General features: G+C 40.7%; 1 protein-coding gene and 1 long non-coding RNA gene across 6 annotated transcripts in view; one reads left to right on the top strand and one right to left on the bottom strand.

Annotated features, from left to right (window-relative positions):
• The window catches only part of LOC140911383 (uncharacterized), a 43835-nt gene extending 35314 nt beyond the window's left edge, over positions 1-8521 (bottom strand). Inside the window, exons 1-2 of the long non-coding RNA XR_012158928.1 lie at positions 8195-8521; positions 2810-7025 (exon numbers count right to left, since the gene is read on the bottom strand). This is a non-coding gene — a long non-coding RNA (uncharacterized lncRNA). The remainder of the gene's footprint in view (positions 1-2809; positions 7026-8194) is intronic.
• A 120-nt stretch (positions 8522-8641) lies between these two features.
• The window catches only part of FCHO2 (FCH and mu domain containing endocytic adaptor 2), a 217092-nt gene continuing 206818 nt past the window's right edge, over positions 8642-18915 (top strand). For 4 of the 5 annotated variants that reach the window (XM_073344292.1, XM_073344294.1, XM_073344289.1 and 1 more), the window contains exon 1: positions 8643-8806. In XM_073344292.1, the coding sequence (XP_073200393.1) occupies positions 8780-8806 (27 nt within the window). In that variant the 5' untranslated portion in view covers positions 8643-8779. Of the gene's footprint in view, positions 8807-18915 lie in introns of all 5 variants that reach the window. The other variant, XM_073344290.1, reaches the window with a different exon arrangement.

Below are 18915 nucleotides of genomic sequence, written 5' to 3'. Positions count from 1 at the left end.
CCCCAAGACAGTAACCAAAAACTACCTGAATTAAAATTTATGCTAATCAATGCAAGGTGTGTTGCCAACAAACAATGTATGACCTCTTCAGAGATTAAGCACTCAACTGAGCTTGCATAAGAGGCCTGGCCTGATGACACTACAAGCTCTGTTAGCCCCCCTTCTCTTTCTCTTCCTCTCCCTTCACCTGTCAGCTTCTTGGCCTATCACAGACAGGACAAGGCTGGTGGCACTGCATTCACCTTTTCAAACACCAAATCCAAAAGGATCCACAAGTGAGATGAATTCACTCCAGGGTGTATTTGATTTAAATCACTAATCAGGAAGACTCTATTTAATCATGGATTTCTACAGAAAAGTGCATTCTTGTTGGTTGTTATAACCTTAATACACATTCTTCACAATTCAGAGATAGATGTAGAATTTATTTTTAGAAGGTACACACTATGCACTTTGTAAATGATTTATTCTGAAAACTTTTTAGATTAGTTTTACAGCTATATCAGAAAATGAATGATTATTTGGTTATTTCATTTACCAAAGGTAATTGAAGCAGATACTTATGAAGTCATTGGGAGGTGAACTATCTCCAATTCAACAGGTTAAACATTATTATTTCGAGGATTTTCTTGCCAAGCTGTAGTAGGAGGAGAACATCACCAGACATTTAAATTGTTTTATTTAACTAAAAACATTATGTATTCTGGATTTTTTTCTTCAACAGCAAACATATATTTTAACAAAACAAACATATGAATTTTTGAATTTAGTTAAACATTCAAGATTTTTAAAATCAGGTTTTTGTTAAAGTTGTTTTTAACTAAAATAGTTAAATGAAATACATTTTTTTAAAAACAAAAATTAAATCAACTGTTAGCCAGGTCAACATGAGAAACTTAAAATATTGGCTTCTGCAGCTAACTCAGTCATCTTCACCTCCATTTTCCTGTTTGTTCACAATCTGGAAAAGAAAAATAAGCTTTCCTGCTTTTTCACGTCCCAAACGATTTCTCAGTTTGGAATGAATTAGTCCAAAGGAAGAAAATATTCTTTCTACACCAGCAGAAGAAGCTACTGCTGTTAAGTGAGCTTATCACTTCAACAGTCTCTGAATCCAAGTACTTAAATGACTTCCACCAGTTCACTGGTGTGACTTTCTTTAAAACAACATCAGCAAACATATATTTCTTGAATGGTTTGCCCTTAGCTCTGAAGTTTATTATAGTTGGCATTATGGAGGGCTGATTGCTAGATGTCCATGTCATAGCCAACTCCTCTTCTTCAGCAGTTAAGGTTTGACCCTGATACTGAGTATTGAGAATATTTGCAAGAAAATGAGCTGGAGAGAGTGCTTGTCCCATTCGGTTTTTGTTTTTTTAATGCTTGTAATTTAACTCTGTCATTACATGTTTCTCTTTTTAAGATTTCACTCAGTTCCTTCCAAATTTCAACAGCATCATCAATAAAACAGCTATTTCCCTGCATTTTGTTCAAGCCTCCAGAAATAGGCTTCAGGGTACTCAGCATATGTTCAACATGTCTCTTAAGTCCAATGTTGACAACTTTGGCTGTGACAGTGCCATCTATTTTTTCTTGATTTTGTTCACAAACTGTCATCAGATTAGGCCAGTTCTTGATATAGTGCTCAAAATAGTCCACTGCTGAGTTCCATCACATGTCTTGTGGGAGAGTTAGCTTGATTCCTCCCACTTTTTTCAGAGCAGCTGCTGCAAAGTGGTTGTTACGGAAGTATTTTGTAATTTCAACAATATTAGCTTTTATTTCTGGAACACTGAAGTCTTTGGCTAAGAGGTGCATCAAATGAGCACTGCAACTGTGTGTTATTGGGACCCTCTTCTAAATAATTTCTTCTCATCTTGGATACACTTGCAGCATTGTGCGTGACCAAGCTGCGTACTACATATTTGAATTGTTTTTCACAATTTTGTTATAGCTTTTACTGCTGATACTTGTAAGTATTCTGCTGTGTGTACATTTCCTGATGTATCAGTTGTTTCTGTAAGGAAGACATTCCCTTCTTCTGTTGTCACACAAGCACATACAACAGGATCACTGTGGACATTGCTCCACCCATCAAGACTCAGGTTAACAATTTCACCCTCTATACCGTTTGCACACTGCTCAATTTCTATTCCATACACTTTATCCAGCAATTTGCCTCCAACATCTGCTCAGGTGGGTGGACTGTATCCTGGTGTTAATGACTGCACCACATTAATGAAGTGTGGGTTCTCAATCATACGGAAAGGAGAGTTGATTGCATAAAACTGGGCAATTTTTTCATCCATTACCTCTTTTTGTAATCTGGTTCTTTTCACAAATTTATCTATGGTTGTTTCTGGATGATGGAGATTTTTTTTTCTTTTTGCTATAGGTGATATACTGTGCCTATGTGACATACATGATGTGACTGAAACACTATCATGACGTAACTCAAACTATAGAAAAAGATGATCTTGAAGGTGGATAGTCTTCAGAATCCTGTAAATTGAGGATGGATTCTCCTCAACAAAATAAGTCAATGCAATTATTTAATTAGGATTACCATACTGCTAATTTAGTATTACTCATTGCATTCACTGACACTCTGTACTACTTTACAGGTGAAACTGTACATAGAAAGATCTGCCTATTTCAGCTATTTATTTTTTATCACAACTGCATCTAAAATGATAGTACCATAGAGTAACAACTATATTTTTTGCTCAAACATGAGAATTCAAGAATAGTCCAGAAGGAAGATAGGCAGTCTTTAGGAAAGAAGTCTGAAATAAAAAAGTTTACCAACCTGAAGATCCTGCATGTTCAGACGTGTTCCTTTTATCATCTTCAATGCAGCTTCCACCTGAGAAGGAACACTTCTCATGATGTTTCATTCAGGCCACCAAGCCTTGCATTTCTTTGTTGCACTGTTTGCATTTTGCACGCATGCCTGTCTTACCCACAGGTAGAGGAACTTCATTAAAATATTCCCAAACTGGGTCTCTTTTACAGCTTGCTGCCATTATAGGTTTTCCCTTCTAGTGAGAGAATGGTATGGTAGATTTCAAATCAATGAAGGTTACACACAGACCTCCAGACTTCTGGAATATGTTGCTCAAACAGTTTCACTTTTGTTTCTACTGCCTGTCCCTCCCTTCTCACATTTATCTCCAGACTTCTTCTCCTTGTCCAGATCTATTCCACCCCCAACAATCTTCTATTCATTGAACTTTTTGAAACTTTGCACTTTTAAAGAGAGATAAGGGATTGACCATTATTGTTTATTTATTCTGTTATTTCTCACCTCTATATATTTTAAAACATTTTTGCTGTTAACAAGCATGTTATCTCTGGAGCCACAAATCCACAGTTTGAGAACTGCAAAATTAAGTATCTCTGCTGGTATCTTCTAGACTAAGCACTGAGTCCCATTGGGTAGATAGAAAAATTAACCTAAATCTACACAGAAGCCCCTGGAGCCCCATAAGATTTGGGTCCCTAATCCATGAACTATTGAAACTCATTTACAAAACTTTTCTTAAACATTATATGACTATATTAGAATGTCTAATCCCTATTCCATGATGGGTTTCAGAGTAACAGCCGTGTTAGTCTGTATTCGCAAAAAGAAAAGGAGTACTTGTGGCACCTTAGAGACTAACCAATTCGTGATGAGATATCTTTGAGCTGTAATGTATCTTAATTAAAACTAGATGGATTTTTTTGATAAAATCCTTTTTTGAGGAAAAAGCTAATTTAAATTTTAAAAAATCATTGATTTTTTTTATCCACCCTGATTCACTCCATTTTATTTTTCTAAAAATAGAAACCAGAGCCAATGCTAATATGGACTCTATTTAGAGACTTCCAAAGTTTAATTGGCTCATAAAAGAGCTCCTGATACATTGGTGATTGTGGTAAAATACCCCAGACTTCTTGTCCTAGAGATTTCAACAGCTGTTGACAAGGCTGCCGCTGTAAAAGGCCCAAAACTTGTCTCGTTATCTGCCTCTTTAGAACTTTCACAGATACAACCCACACAGCTAGTCACTCCTTCAACCTGGTCTTCAAAATAGATGTCAATATTGGGGACATCACAATCCAGCCGCTGTCTTGAACAGACCATGACCTTATTAAGCCAGTGGTCAAAGACCTATGATGCTGTCTCTACTGTGAAGACTCATAGACTTCATCACATTTTCAAGCATGCTGAAGGACAACAACAGCCCTTCACCCGCAGGACAAAGAGTGAATGATCTGGTGAATCATCATTGTATGTTAGCACTGAGTATTAACACATAGCCTCTTCCTACACAGACCTCCTTCGTTTTCTGACACTCTGTCCCAGATGGAGAGTGGGCTGGAAACTCTGCCATTGATGGCAAAAAACTGAAGTTGAAACAAAGGATTTCTTCAAGCCTATACTGAGGCTGTGTAATAGGCCAAGTAAACTTTCCTACTGGCTTCCACTGAAGCTGCCAAATCCTGCTCTAATGAGCTATCCAGGGTGATAAACAATGTCATCAATCTTAAGTGCCTGCAGGCCAAAACGGAACCCAAATACTGTGAAATAACAGTTCCTGAATATTAACGAAGGCTTCTCAAATTTCATCGATACCCATATACCACCCAACAAACATGTTCCAGAGTTCAATACATTCATTCCTCAAGGGCTATTGGGATACCCTAAAAGAATCTCAACCCAAGTCTCCCAACTGGGAGTCTGACCTATGCCCTCTCTGGCTGATGAAGGAGTCATAAACAATTTCTGAATGAAATAGCTAACACTTCATTCAGTGAATTAATCTTCCCTTCCTCCTTCAAACGTACAATAATCTTACCACCACTGAAGAAATCCATCTTGGATGTATCTGTTCTACCATTCCGGACCAAGCTCATAGAGAAGTTAGACAATGGATAACTACAATTCATCTAATTGATGCTAATATCCTAGAACCCAGCACAATCTGGATTTAGGCTGGGATGTGGGATGGAACCCTCTTTAGGTCCTGATGTACGATGTACAGCTGTCAGTGGAGAGTGGCCAGATATCCATTCTCATCCCCCTGGGCTTCTCTGTAGTATTTGACACTGTTGACCCATGAGACACTGCTGTTCCATTTGAGAGAGGTGGCAGAGGTACAAGGTAATGTGCTAAAATGGTTTGAGTCCTTCCCTGGAGGGGTACACTCAACGAGTAGAGATGAGAAACTGCACCTCCACTACCTAATTTCTCACTTTTGGAGTCAGGCAAGGATAAATTCTCTCTGGTCCTGTTCAACATCTATATGCAGCCACTAGGTGAACCAGTAAGAAATGTATGCAAGAGTCAGCACTATGCAGATGACACATACCTCCACCTACTCTTCACCCCGTAAGACCATATACGGCCATCAACTCCAAGTTCTCACATAACAAAATCCACAAGTAGTGCTATCTGCCTTGTCTGGTTGGATTGGAAACTCCCATCCTGACAGATGATGAGCTGGCCTTAGTTATACCTGCCTTTGTCATATCTCCTCTGGATTACAGTGTTGGTATCCTCATGTAGGCATGAAGCTATCAGATCTTGGGGAGCTTTGGCTAATATAGACTGCTAAAGCATGTCTTCTCAGCAATGTGGGATACTACACCTACATCAAACCTGTCCTCTGATCTTTACACTGGATTCTCAGAGGATGTTGTCAAGTCCTTAGTCTTTATCTTTATAGCGTTTGTTGTCTGGACCTAGGATTTCTAAAAGGATGCCTAAACCTCTGGGATGAAAACTTCAGTCAACTCCACTTGTTTTGGCACAGTAGAACTCAATCAGTGTAAAGTTTGTCTGTGCAAGAGATGTATCATTCTCTGGGGTTGGTCCAAGACTGTGGAATGAACTCCTACAGGAACTAAGGAGTATCGGAAACCTAACCTCCATTTGCTCCAAATGCAAAACCTCCACTCCTTTGACCTTGCCTTTTCTCTTGTGCACAGCAGCATGTACACTTAAAACAAACAAACAAACCCTCACCAAACAAATCAACCTTCTCTGATAGATACTAGTCATAATGCTTAATGCACTATTGGAAGATACTCAGATACAATGCTGATGGGGGTAGTATAAGAACCTAAATCGAATGTCTTCCATTTGTACACAGAAAAAGTACAGCAAAGCACTGGCAGTAGAAACTTCCATACTGAATGTGCTTCAGCTTTATTGTTTTGCAGCTCCCTCTTGAGTTGTCCCCATGATAACATATACTGGAGAGGGGTTACCACTTTCTTAGCGGGAAATGATTTGGATCCTAGCCCTGAAGTATCTACATAGGTCAGCCTGTTATTGGAAAGAGCTCCAGGCAGACATGGCATGTCAGCTGCTGCTTTTCTGCCTTTTGGCACAGTAGTTTAATCTCTAATGTGGGAGGGTGTCTACCTGTTCTTCATACCTGGCTTCTATGAAGAGGGAAGATGACCAGTTTGAAGAAGAGATCAGGGGTTGGATAATGTGGTGGTCAGTTTCTTAGTGAAGCTACTGCTATTCTCAACCCCTTCTGATGACTACTTTTATCGTTTCTAGGAATTTACTGCCGTGGTCACAAACTTCTGACCTACTGTTATCACGAGTGTATGACAAGCCTGTTTTCATATCTTGGAGCTGCACCATAAGCACAGTAGGGCTTGTCCCTTGACTGAGGGTCTTCTGGAGCTACTGATGGACCTGGCTAACTTGCATCCATTCCACCTGCTTCTACAATGTATGATAAAAGAGCTGATGCTACCAGAACATGAATCCTTTTTTAATTGAGCAGGAATTAAGTACTTTTGAAAGGTACTGATCATGAAGTATCATTCACCATAGCTGTACTATTTTTCTTACCCTTAACTTCAACCGTGTCAGGAACAGTGGTTTGGCAGCAGCCCTCATGTTGATCAGACAACCTCAACTGGGGCCCATCGCTTAGCAGCCACTCTGGATAAGACAGAACTTGTCTGCTATGGCCCTGTAGCCTTCCCCTCTCTGCTCACCTTTGCTTCTTGCCTGGCTGAAGAAAGGAGGGTAGTTGAACCTTTTTGGGGAAACGTTTTGCTGAGGCAGACTTAAAACATTACCGCCCTCTATCGAACTTGCCTCAAGGGTCGGGCTTTGAATCATAGAATCATAGAATATCAGGGTTGGAAGGGACCCCCGAAGGTCATCTAGTCCAACCCCCTGCTCAAAGCAGGACCAATTCCCAGTTAAATCATCCCAGCCAGGGCTTTGTCAAGCCTGACCTTAAAAACCTCTAAGGAAGGAGATTCTACCACCTCCCTAGGTAACGCATTCCAGTGTTTCACCACCCTCTTAGTGAAAAAGTTTTTCCTAATATCCAATCTAAACCTTCCCCACTGCAACTTGAGACCATTACTCCTCGTTCTGTCATCTGCTACCATTGAGAACAGTCTAGAGCCATCCTCTTTGGAACCTCCTTTCAGGTAGTTGAAAGCAGCTATCAAATCCCCCCTCATTCTTCTCTTCTGCAGGCTAAATAATCCCAACTCCCTCAGCCTCTCCTCATAACTCATGTGTTCCAGTCCCCTAATCATTTTTGTTGCCCTTCGCTGGACTCTCTCCAATTTATCCACATCCTTCTTGAAGTGTGGGGCCCAAAACTGGACACAGTACTCCAGATGAGGCCTCACCAATGTCGAATAGAGGGGAACGATCACGTCCCTTGATCTGCTCGCTATGCCCCTACTTATACATCCCAAAATGCCATTGGCCTTCTTGGCAACAAGGGCACACTGCTGACTCATATCCAGCTTCTCGTCCTCTGTCACCCCTAGGTCCTTTTCCGCAGAACTGCTGCCTACCCATTCGGTCCCTAGTCTGTAGCTGTGCATTGGGTTCTTCCGTCCTAAGTGCAGGACCCTGCACTTATCCTTATTGAACCTCATCAGATTTCTTTTGGCCCAATCCTCCAATTTGTCTAGGTCCCTCTATATCCTATCCCTACCCTCCAGCGTATCTACCACTCCTCCCAGTTTAGTATCATCCACAAATTTGCTGAGAGTGCAATCCACACCATCCTCCAGATCATTTATGAAGATATTGAACAAAACCGGCCCCAGGACCGACCCTTGGGGCACTCCACTTGATACCGGCTGCCAACTAGACATGGAGCCATTGATCACTACCCGTTGAGCCCGACAATCTAGCCAGCTTTCTACCCACCTTATAGTGCATTCATCCAGCCCATATTTCCTTAACTTGCTGACAAGAATACTGTGGGAGACCGTGTCAAAAGCTTTGCTAAAGTCAAGAAACAATACATCCACTGCTTTCCCTTCATCCACAGAACCAGTGATCTCATCATAAAAGGCATTTTGCTGGTTGGTGCGACACGCGTTAGAAATGGCGAGTAGCGCCTCAGGGCCTGTGCCGCCTGGGGCAGCCGCGCCGTCCCACGAGCGCTGGGCCAGGGCTGCTGCAGAACTCAAGGCAGCGCGAAACCCGCGCTCTCCCACAGCCGAGCCCCTCTCAGGCCGAACACCGCCCGCTCTCGACTCCTGCGCACACCCTTGGCCGGGGGAGGGGCGGGCGGGCGGTGCAGCGACACGCCTGCGCACTGGGGGAGGTGGCCGTGGCTGGCTGGCGCGTGCGCGCCAGGGCGGTTTGGGCTGCAGAGTGGCTGCCGCACAGTAAAGGGAAGGGCGGCGCTCTGTGGCGGGCGGCGGCGGCGGCTGTTTCCTCCGTTGGGTCTTGGTGGCTGAGGCCGTCGGAGCCGGGCTCACCCAGCGCTGAGGCGGCGGCGCGGTCATGGCGTCTTTCGTGGAGAGTTTCTGGGTAGGAGCCGTTGGTTGTGTCCGCTCGGGCCGCGGCTCGCTCCCGCTCTGCCCGCTGCAGGGGAGGGACAGGAGTCGGCATAGCCGAGTCCCCTCTGGGCCAAGCCGCTCTGGCTCCTACGCCACCCCGAGGACTGGGCTTGGGCCTTGGTGTGGGAGGAGATGGGGGTCGGAGTCCCCGCGCTCGTGCGCCGTGTCCCCGGCCTCTCCCGCTGCCGGCAGTCCTGGGACCTCCCCGCCTCGCGTCCCTGCTGGGGACGGGACGGGACGGGACTGGGGTGTGCGGGACGCACACGGAGCCCTGCTGTGGAAGGACCCGTGAGCCGGTCCCCTCACGGGGCGCAGCTGAGGCTGGGGTGCCCTTTTGCCGAGTGTGTCTATTGCAGCTGTGGGGAGCCGGCTCCCTTGGTCGCGCCAAGGCTAGGGGCAGGCTGCTGTAGGGAGAAGCTGGCACAGCTCGCTGTGCGCTGCTGTTGGATATGCACCGATTCACGGTCCTGCAAAGCACTAGCTGGACATAGTCCAGACATGGTGACTTCCGTGGCATTACCGACCATGTATCTCGAGGGATGCGCTGGAAGGGAACTCCAACTAGGTCTCATTCGTTCCTAATCTCTTTGTTAAAACTCATACTTGAAAGTTAGAGGTTATTCATTTCACTTTTCATACAATAAAACTGCCCCGGTAAATAGCACCGATTCCAGCGTACTGCATTTGTATTAGCAAACACAAACTGTGCTTCCGAAGTCATGCCCTCCCAGTGAAAACTATTTTTCTGCCAACATAGTGGGAGCGATGCAGAGTAACGGCAGGAATTTATAGCTTTCAGAATTATTAGTTTAAATTATCCTGTAGTTTTAACTAATTTACTGCATTGTGTCTACTACTATAGTGACATTTTTTAAATTTTAGAAATACCTGAATGGAGAGAAATGAACTAAATGTTTTGAGAAATTGGTAGTCTTAATTTCCTGATTTGAGTTACTTACAGAACTGTGAATAATGGATACATATGCATTGTAGAGAATTTTGATTTGTTTTAAGTGGATTAATCTTTTCCTGAGAAAAATTACAAAACATTGAAAGCTAGCTTAAATCTGTAGAATTTTTAAACTAGCCTTCTACACTGATAGGTCTTAATTCAAATTTAGATTTTAAGTTTTAGTGTGTTTATTGTCAAAAGTCTCATGTGTAATTTGAAGGGCTTTGTTTTTATTGTAGAAGCATATGGCCCTTTTAAATGTAAAGCCCATAGGTGTGTGTATAATGTGGGCTCCTAGAGCTCTGATGTCTTTGCCTTAATGCTTTTATATGCAAAGGTTTACAAATGAGCCATGATAGTTTCAAAGTACGTATTTGCTAAAAGTTGAGCAGGGATAACATCAGAAGGGAAAGTGTTGCTTTCAGATTTGTCTGCTTTGTAAATATGAATAATAGTTCTCCTTATTTACAGTAAACTAATTTTATAAATATAGTGAAAATTTTAAGAAATAACCGCAAACATGTTTTGTTTGTAGTCTTAAATTCAACAACTTTATTAAAACTGTATGTTGTTAAATCCAATGTAAAAATTCTGAACAGTACTACAGCATTGGAGGGGAATGTATGTTTAACTACATATGAAAACTTTCTGTAGCTTTGTAAATAGCATTTAAAAGGATGCTTGATAATGTTTGGTGTTAGTTGGTTAACAGTAGGAACAAACTGTGGTAACCTTTGGTGTTTTTAACAACAGATACAAAAATAAAATCACACATCTGAAAATTTAGTTCCTACTGTTAACCAAGAAGCACAAAATTATTGTAACTGAGGTAGGCCCTTTAACTGTTTTGATGTCCAGTTGTGCTTTCTGTCTCACTGGCAAGTCAGTATCACTCATGCATTACTCTGTGGGGAGTTCACATGCACATTCTTCCCAGGGTCCTCCAAGAGAGTGTTCCCTAGAAGCTGTAGCATTAAGGAAGAGGCACAGCAGGCGTGTGTGCACACTGATACAGGAGAGAATGAATATTACTGAGCATATGTGGGTAAACCTGAGAGCAACACCATTATTCTCTTCTCCTTGAAAGACCCTTAAAGACATCAGTAGAGCAGTAGTACTCCTCCCTTCTTTTTTTTGTTTTGTTCAGGGGATCTAAAAAAATAAACTGCTTGTGGTATTCAAAGGGTTATCAAAACTTTTTAAAAGTCTTAATTACTTAATTAAAATACAAACAAATTGATAATGTCTATTTAATTTTGAATGAAATATTTTTCACATGTCAGAAAATATTGCGTATCTATAAAATCTCAAACTGAAGGTATATTATTGTCTATAGTACAGTCAAATAAAATGTAGCTTAGCTCATTTTTAATGTTTAAAGCTTAGTCTGTCCCCATCAACGTTTCAATCAATTCATTGTTCAGTATCATTGTTTCCTTGTTTCAGAGAGGACAGAATACAGACCCTACAATTCCAAATGTATTAAAATGTCTAAATGCTCAACGTTTTTACAGTTCAGACAAAAGAGGGAAAAAATAATCCAGTGCATTTAAATGTACAACATTATATCCAACAAAGATATAATTTAAACATATAACACACCACCTCTGTGTACCTTTACCGACTACTTCATGGTTCTATCTAGTGGATAGAACACTGAACTAGGACTTGGGAGAACTGGGTTCTTCTATTCCCCGCTTGGCCACTGGCTTGCTGGGTGACCTTGGGAAGTGACTTCACCTTCTTGTTTCCCCATGTGTAAAACAAGGATAATTTTGGAAAGCACTTTGAGATTGAATGATGGAAAGCACAATATAAGAACTAGGTATATTTATTACATAACATTCAGTTACTTTTTTTTTATTACAACTCTTCATTTATTATTTTAGAGTAAGGAGGCTGGCCACGAAGGGGAAATATATTTAGACTACATTCTTCAGTAACTATTTTAAGTGATTGCAGTTCTTGAAGCTCACTTGTTGTGTGCCCTTGCCGAACCGGAGTATGTTCCACGATTTTAGAATAAACGTTTGTTTATGTAGCAAAGGGATCCAAATTCAATCCACAAAGTTGTGAATTAAATGTTCATAGTACTGTGATTACAAATGATTGACATGGTTTGACGTGAATCCAAAGTGGAATTGAAATCTGGAGAAAAGTCTCAAAATGTACGGTTCAGGATTCCTTTAGAAGGAAAAGGATGAGACTTTCAGAGAAAGGAATGCTTGGGGTAGAAAATGAAATCATAGTTTTATAATGAATCCGTATCTCTTTGGTGTTGGAATATACACCAGTCTCCAGTTGAAACTGCACATATGCCACATGGGAAACTAAACCATGGATCTTGTGCCTTAAATGGGCCTCCACTGGCTTGAATACTTATCCTCTTTTGTAGTCATTAGGGAATACACCAGAAACCTGATGGTCTGGTCTGATTCCATTCAGAATAGGGAAGTGACACATGTAAACACCCTATTTATGTAATTCTGTCTCCAGTACGCTAGGCTGCTACTTTTAAGGACTTTTTTGAGAAAATGATTCAGTAATGTACTGATGTAAACAAAACAAATGTATTTAAAATATATTGTTTTCTTTTCAGTGGCGAAGATTAAGAAATTCTTTAAATAATAGGTTACCATTAAAAGTGGCAACATTTAGAATTTGAACAGGGGGCATTTTTTTTTTTGAGGGGAGGAAAAAGTGAAAACTAGATAATCTTTTAGTGTTTGTATTCTATGGGAATATTTTAAAATGCAGTACAGTAACAGAAAAAAAAGGATATATTGCTTTAAAACAAGTTTTTCATACAGGTTTTTGTTGTTGTAGGGTAAAAATGCAAGACAAGTGTGGTGTCGATTATAAATGATTTTTGAATTCATTGTTATGAGGTAGCGTTCCCAGCATTCAAATCACTTGACTGGACATTCTCAACACTCCTAATTAGGATGTTGTCACAGAACAATGGGTACCTACTGTTATATACAATGTATGCTGACTTAAAGCAGAGATATCGGTGAAATAAAATTCTTATGAAAAGTGTTCGCATTGTAAAAATAAATCGTAATTTGTTACTTAATGCGTTTTGATACTGATGCAGTAGAGAAACAGTTGCTCCCTTACTCTAAATAATGACTGGATGTTTTCTTGCTACTTTTCTAGAAGAGGCCCATTGGAAACTCCATCCAAACTTATTAAAATGTTTCATGAAGAAGCTAGGTACTGAGTAGCTGAAGTTTAGGAGCTGAGGAAGAAAAAAGAATATGTTCAGTGAATAACTGGTACATATTCCATGTGGTATTAATTTGACTAGAATTGTGGTTCTCAGACTGTCATCTGCAGAATAAAATATTTCAAGTGCAGACTAGCAGAGACTGAAATGTTGGGAAGGGATCATGGGCCATAAAATGATCTCTTTTTAGATGTTGACTCAAAATTTATAGTTGGAGAACACTTGGACCAAACTGCTGGTTTTCAAATTGTCAGGCATGCCCCCTGAATGGGGTGTCGATGAGGTTGTCGGGGGGGGGGGGGGACGGGGGACGAGGATATGACTGGTTAAGCATTTTTCTTGCTTCTTCAGGGTTGCTGAGAAATTTCTCAAAGGTGAAAAAAATATTACTTGTTCTTTGACTATATTTTTCCACAAATGTACAGCCCTCATTGTCCTTCCTCATTGGTATGGAGACAAGGTGGGTGAGAGAATCTTTTTATTGGACCAACATCAGCTGGTGAAACAGAAAAGCTTTTGAGTTTATATAGAGATCTTCTTGAGGTCTGGGAAAGGTACTCTGAGTGTCACAGCTAACTTCAAGATGGAACAGATTACTAAGCATAAGGAGTTATGACATTGTAAGAGACCATTCAGTGTGAAGTGGGCAGTTAACACCTCTGCAGTCGTAGGACAAAGGAGGGTTAGTAGATTACAGATTGCTGTAATGAGCCATAAATCCAATGTTTTTTACTGAGTTCATGATTTTTAGTGTCTAGCAAAGTTATGAATTTAAGCTCCCGGGCTTGTCGTTTGAAGGTGTTCTGCAGGATTGAGAGGTCAGATGTGGAGTGATCATTTTGTGAAAAGTGTTTGCTCAAGGGTATTTTTGTCTTTTCTGAGTAAGTTCATTTGGGAGTGTGGTGATTGCCTTGTTTCACCCACATAGTTGTGGTTAGGTCATTTAGCACGCTGGATGAGGTATACCAAATGTTGTGCTAGGTATGTGTAGTACCCATGGATCATCATGGCAATAGATTGATCATCATGGCAATAGAGATGTGTTTGCAGGTTTTGCATCTGTTATGACAGGATCTGGTGTTGCTTTGAGTTGGTGTGCCCTCACTGTGTGGAGCTTGTTTGTGATGATGAGCTTGGTTAGGTGGGGGCATTGTTTGAAGGCTAGAAGAGGGGGTTAGGGAAAGATTTCTCTCAGGATGTGGTTCCTATTGGGTATAGGTTGTAATTGCTTGATGATGCTCTTCATATTTTCCAGTGTGGGTAGGTATGTGACAACTAGAACTGTGTGCCTGGTGCTTCCCACCCTGTATTGAAGCAGGTTGCCCTGGGATATTTCGGTGGCCCATTCCATGATGTGATCTACTTCTCTGGAGTGTCCTTATTTGGTGAAAGAAAAGGAGTACTTGTGGCACCTTAGAGACTAACCAATTTATTAGAGCATAAGCTTTCGTGAGCTACAGCTCACTTCATCAGATGCATATCATGGAAACTGCAGCAGACTTTATATATACAGAGAGAATATGAACCAATACCTCCTCCCACCCCACTGTCCTGCTGGTAATAGCTTATCTAAAGTGATCATCAGGTGGGCCATTTCCAGCACAAATCCAGGTTTTCTCACCCTCCACCCCCCCACACAAATTCACTCTCCTGCTGGTGATAGCCCATCCAAAGTGACAACTCTTTACACAATGTGCATGACAATCAAGTTGGGCTATTTCCTGCACAAATCCAGGTTTTCTCACATCCCCCCCATCCCCATACACACACAAACTCACTCTCCTGCAGGTAATGGCTCATCCAAACTGACCACTCTTCAAGTTTAAATCCAAGTTAAACCAGAACATCGGGGGGGGGGGGGGTAGGAAAAAACAAGAGGAAACAGGCTACCCTGCATAATGACTTAGCCACTCCAAGTCTCTATTTAAGCCTAAATTAATAGTATCCAATTTGCAAATGAATTCCAATTCAGCAGTTTCTCGCTGGAGTCTGGATTTGAAGTTTTTTTGTTTTAAGATAGCGACCTTCATGTCTGTGATCGCGTGACCAGAGAGATTGAAGTGTTCTCTGACTGGTTTATGAATGTTATAATTCTTGACATCTGATTTGTGTCCATTTATTCTTTTACGTAGAGACTGTCCAGTTTGACCAATGTACATGGCAGAGGGGCATTGCTGGCACATGATGGCATATATCACATTGGTGGATGTGCAGGTGAACGAGCCTCTGATAGTGTGGCTGATGTTGTTAGGCCCTGTGATGGTGTCCCCTGAATAGATATGTGGGCACAATTGGCAACGGGCTTTGTTGCAAGGATAAGTTCCTGGGTTAGTGGTTCTGTTGTGTGGTATGTGGTTGTTGGTGAGTATTTGCTTCAGGTTGCGGGGCTGTCTGTAGGCAAGGACTGGCCTGTCTCCCAAGATTTGTGAGAGTGTTGGGTCATCCTTTAGGATAGGTTGTAGATCCTTAATAATGCGTTGGAGGGGTTTTAGTTGGGGGCTGAAGGTGACGGCTAGTGGCGTTCTGTTATTTTCTTTGTTAGGCCTGTCCTGTAGTAGGTAACTTCTGGAATTGGATAAACAAGAAAGATGCAGACAAGTTTCTGCGATTCATAATTGTAATGAAGCATTATTCAAGAGAAACTTTCGGGAAGATTGTGAGGCGATGGAGCCTATTGGTAGGCTAAAAGTTGTCTGTTTTTGAGGCCATTCACAGCTACCCACACCGCATTCAGGCTGCCTGTAGAATTGCTTTGAGCATGCCAACAACTCAAGCTAGTGTAGAGCGACTGTTTTCGGCTTTAAAATAAATTTTAAATGATTTGCAGCAGGCTATGAAAGATGACTTGATTGCTGCAATAATTTTTCAGAATGAATTATGAATGATTCTAGTTTGTATCATTGTTGATATTTAAATTGTTTTAAAAGTCTGAATAAAAATGTGTTTTCAAAATTACAGTGTACACTTTTTTATTTAGTTAAAAATTAATTTGAGTCGGCGCACAGTCAGAGCAGAGCTGGAGCAGTCAGTATTGGTGCTGGAGTGGAGCAATTCAAAAATTTGATTGTGCCAAATCGCTGGATCAAAGATATTTTTGCTGCCAGACTGATATGCAAGAAACAACTAATGACAATTAGAACAATACTGTGAATGTTGCTACTGATATCCGCAAATTAATTTTTTAAAACATATGGCACGTCACTGTACAAGGCAACCTTATTTGACCCTGAGATCCCAGTGGAAGCAAGAAATTTGGGCTCTTACATCCCATGCAGATAACAGATGGCAATCAACTCAATCAGCATTTAGGAATGGGCTTCCATATTTCTCTTGTCCAAACTGTAGCAACCACAAATGTGGTATCAGGGAAAGGGAGCCTATGTTTGGAGGCTCCACATCAAAGGACTTGGTGTATTCAGGAAAAACAATTACAGAATGTTTTGGACGGGAGGGTAGTCCTGGATGCATTCAGTTCTTTCAGATTACTATTATCCCGAAAAGTGGTGTGGTTGAGAAGTACTATTGGGCCACTGTTTATATAAAACAGTAAGGAGTATAAAATGTTAGATCCCTTCAAGGCCAGAAAGCCTTGCATATATAGGAGTGGTTGCAGGATTAGGAGTTTTCAATCAGTTCTTCCAGTGAATGTTCCGGAATAGAAAGCTACTCGTTTTCATACAGCACTGAGAAAAAGCTCCAGTAGCAAGATATATCTATCCACTTTAGAAGTAGGCTCTTGCAGTTGTCTTGGAGCTCAGGAGCAACACAGGTTTGATAATCCTAACAGTCCTGTACTGGCCCAGTTGGGTAGGGTTCTAAATGCCATTGTAGATGGCCAAAGCCAGTTCCATCAGGTTGAGAATCTGGACTCAAATCTTCATACTGACTGGGATGCACTGCTCCATCCCATCCCAGGAGACTTTCCTTAACAGCCTGGCTGCTGACAGGATAAGGAGCTCGTAGGCATGGTGATCTTCAAGAATATGCTTTGTTTCTGGTGTTTTTGGAAATCATCTACCAGAAGGACCTATACTTCCAATTGGAAGAGTTAGTAATGTGTCTCAAATTAAAACAAAAAACCCCTTTAAGTTTACTTTAAAACTTTGAGGCCTGATTCTCCTTACACCAGTGTTACACTAATACTGTACCACTTGATTTCAGGGGAGTCACCTGATTTACACGAGTGTGAGTGAAATAAGTTAGTTCATTCGTATATTAATAAACCTTAATGAATAGCATATTTAACTGAATTTGTGGAGGAGGAATTGGTTTTAAAATAAGTTATGAATATTTGAAAATACAGACATGAGCATGCACAATTTGAAGTTCCGTAGAGAAGAACTCAAAAATCAGTAAATCTCATGTTAAAGTTGTTTCAGGAAGGAGATCTCTGCTACAGATGTGTTGTTTTCTGCTCCTCTTCTACTTGTTAAATGTAAGCCTTTGTCATAATCCGGTTAAAGTATTACTTAAAATATACATACTTTGGAATATGACAGAGTTAGCAGTGCCGGGGCAATTGTAAATTAGAATTACCTGATTTTATGTTTGTTTGATCTGACAACTTTATCTTTGCACTTAATTCTAGAATTTTGCACTTAATATTAAAAATGAGCTCTTTAGAGTTGACCAGAGCCCCAACAAAAAGAGGCAGATATTTCTAGTCTTGTTTTGTGGTGAATGTGGAAGAGAGTAATTTTAATATGAACACAATTAGTTGTTCCTTTTCTCATGTGTATGGAAGCAGCTCTAGTTTCTGTTTTTTTTCACCCTTTGCAAACACACAATAATTAACATTTGTCAGAAGGCTAGCGTTTTGTTTATAAAGTAGTGAACTAACTGTCATAGGTGTGACGAGGAGTTAAGTAATGTTTTTTTATTGAACCAACCTGTGTTGGTGAGAGAGACAAGCTCTTCCTGTCTCTCCAACTGAAGTTGGTCCAATAAAAGATATTACCTCATCCACCTTGTTTCTCTAATATCCAGCCACTGACATGGCTACAACTACACTGTCATTGGTGTATAATATGTGCCTTATGGAGCTGAAAGTTTGGAAGTGTGGTCACGGATGCTGAATTTGATCTGTTGGGTCAACTGGTCAACTTCACCTTGTGGGCTTCTGCAGGCTTCACCTTTTGGCTTGAAAAGCTTTTCAAAATCAGTACATAGTTGTTTAGTATTACCAGTAGCCTCCTGTAGAGTAGATTCCACTGAAACATTCAAGAAAGACAACTTGACAGATAACCAGTAATGTAGGCACTGCATTTTCAAATACATTGTAGGGTTGACATATGAGAGAATGTGAATGAGTATTCTAGAATTTCGGTTTCATTGTTGATAAAGAAGGAAATATCTGGTCATGGCACTATTCAGGACGGCATGTCAGGGGTCTTGCAACATCTCCATGGGGTTGTACTTCTTGTAATAAATGGAGTTTTGACCAAGAACATAAGGACCAGAATTCATTATAATGTAGTATGTGACCTCCAAATGATTGCTGCTGTTTCATTTATAACTTTAAGTATCTTAATTAAAATGTTTCTATAATGGTTTATTGTTAAAAAAGTGTGGGTACAAAGGCACATCAATTAAAATGAGTGATGGTTTGAAAACAGGAAATTATCCAGTTTTCATTTCATACGAATTCAAAGTTAAGAGACTTCGACTTTTTATGGATTAAAATAAAATCCTATTAAGTCAGAGGACTTTTTCCATCTGTAGTTTTTGAATGTCTGTTTGCTTGTTTCCTAGAGAATAAGTTGGTTTTTTTAGGCTTAAACAAATCATATTTAAATTGTGTTTCATAACAGAGTATTTTTCTAATTCCTTTTTCACATTACTGTCAGGGAGTGGAGCTATTTGAATTTTGGATAGATGATTCTAGGCAAAGCATACTCCT

This window comes from Lepidochelys kempii, chromosome 5, assembly GCF_965140265.1.
Source record: "Lepidochelys kempii isolate rLepKem1 chromosome 5, rLepKem1.hap2, whole genome shotgun sequence".
Lineage (NCBI taxonomy): Eukaryota > Metazoa > Chordata > Testudines > Cheloniidae > Lepidochelys > Lepidochelys kempii.
The sequence above is the reverse complement of the archived record's forward strand: the minus strand, read 5'-3'. Positions and strand labels throughout refer to the sequence as shown.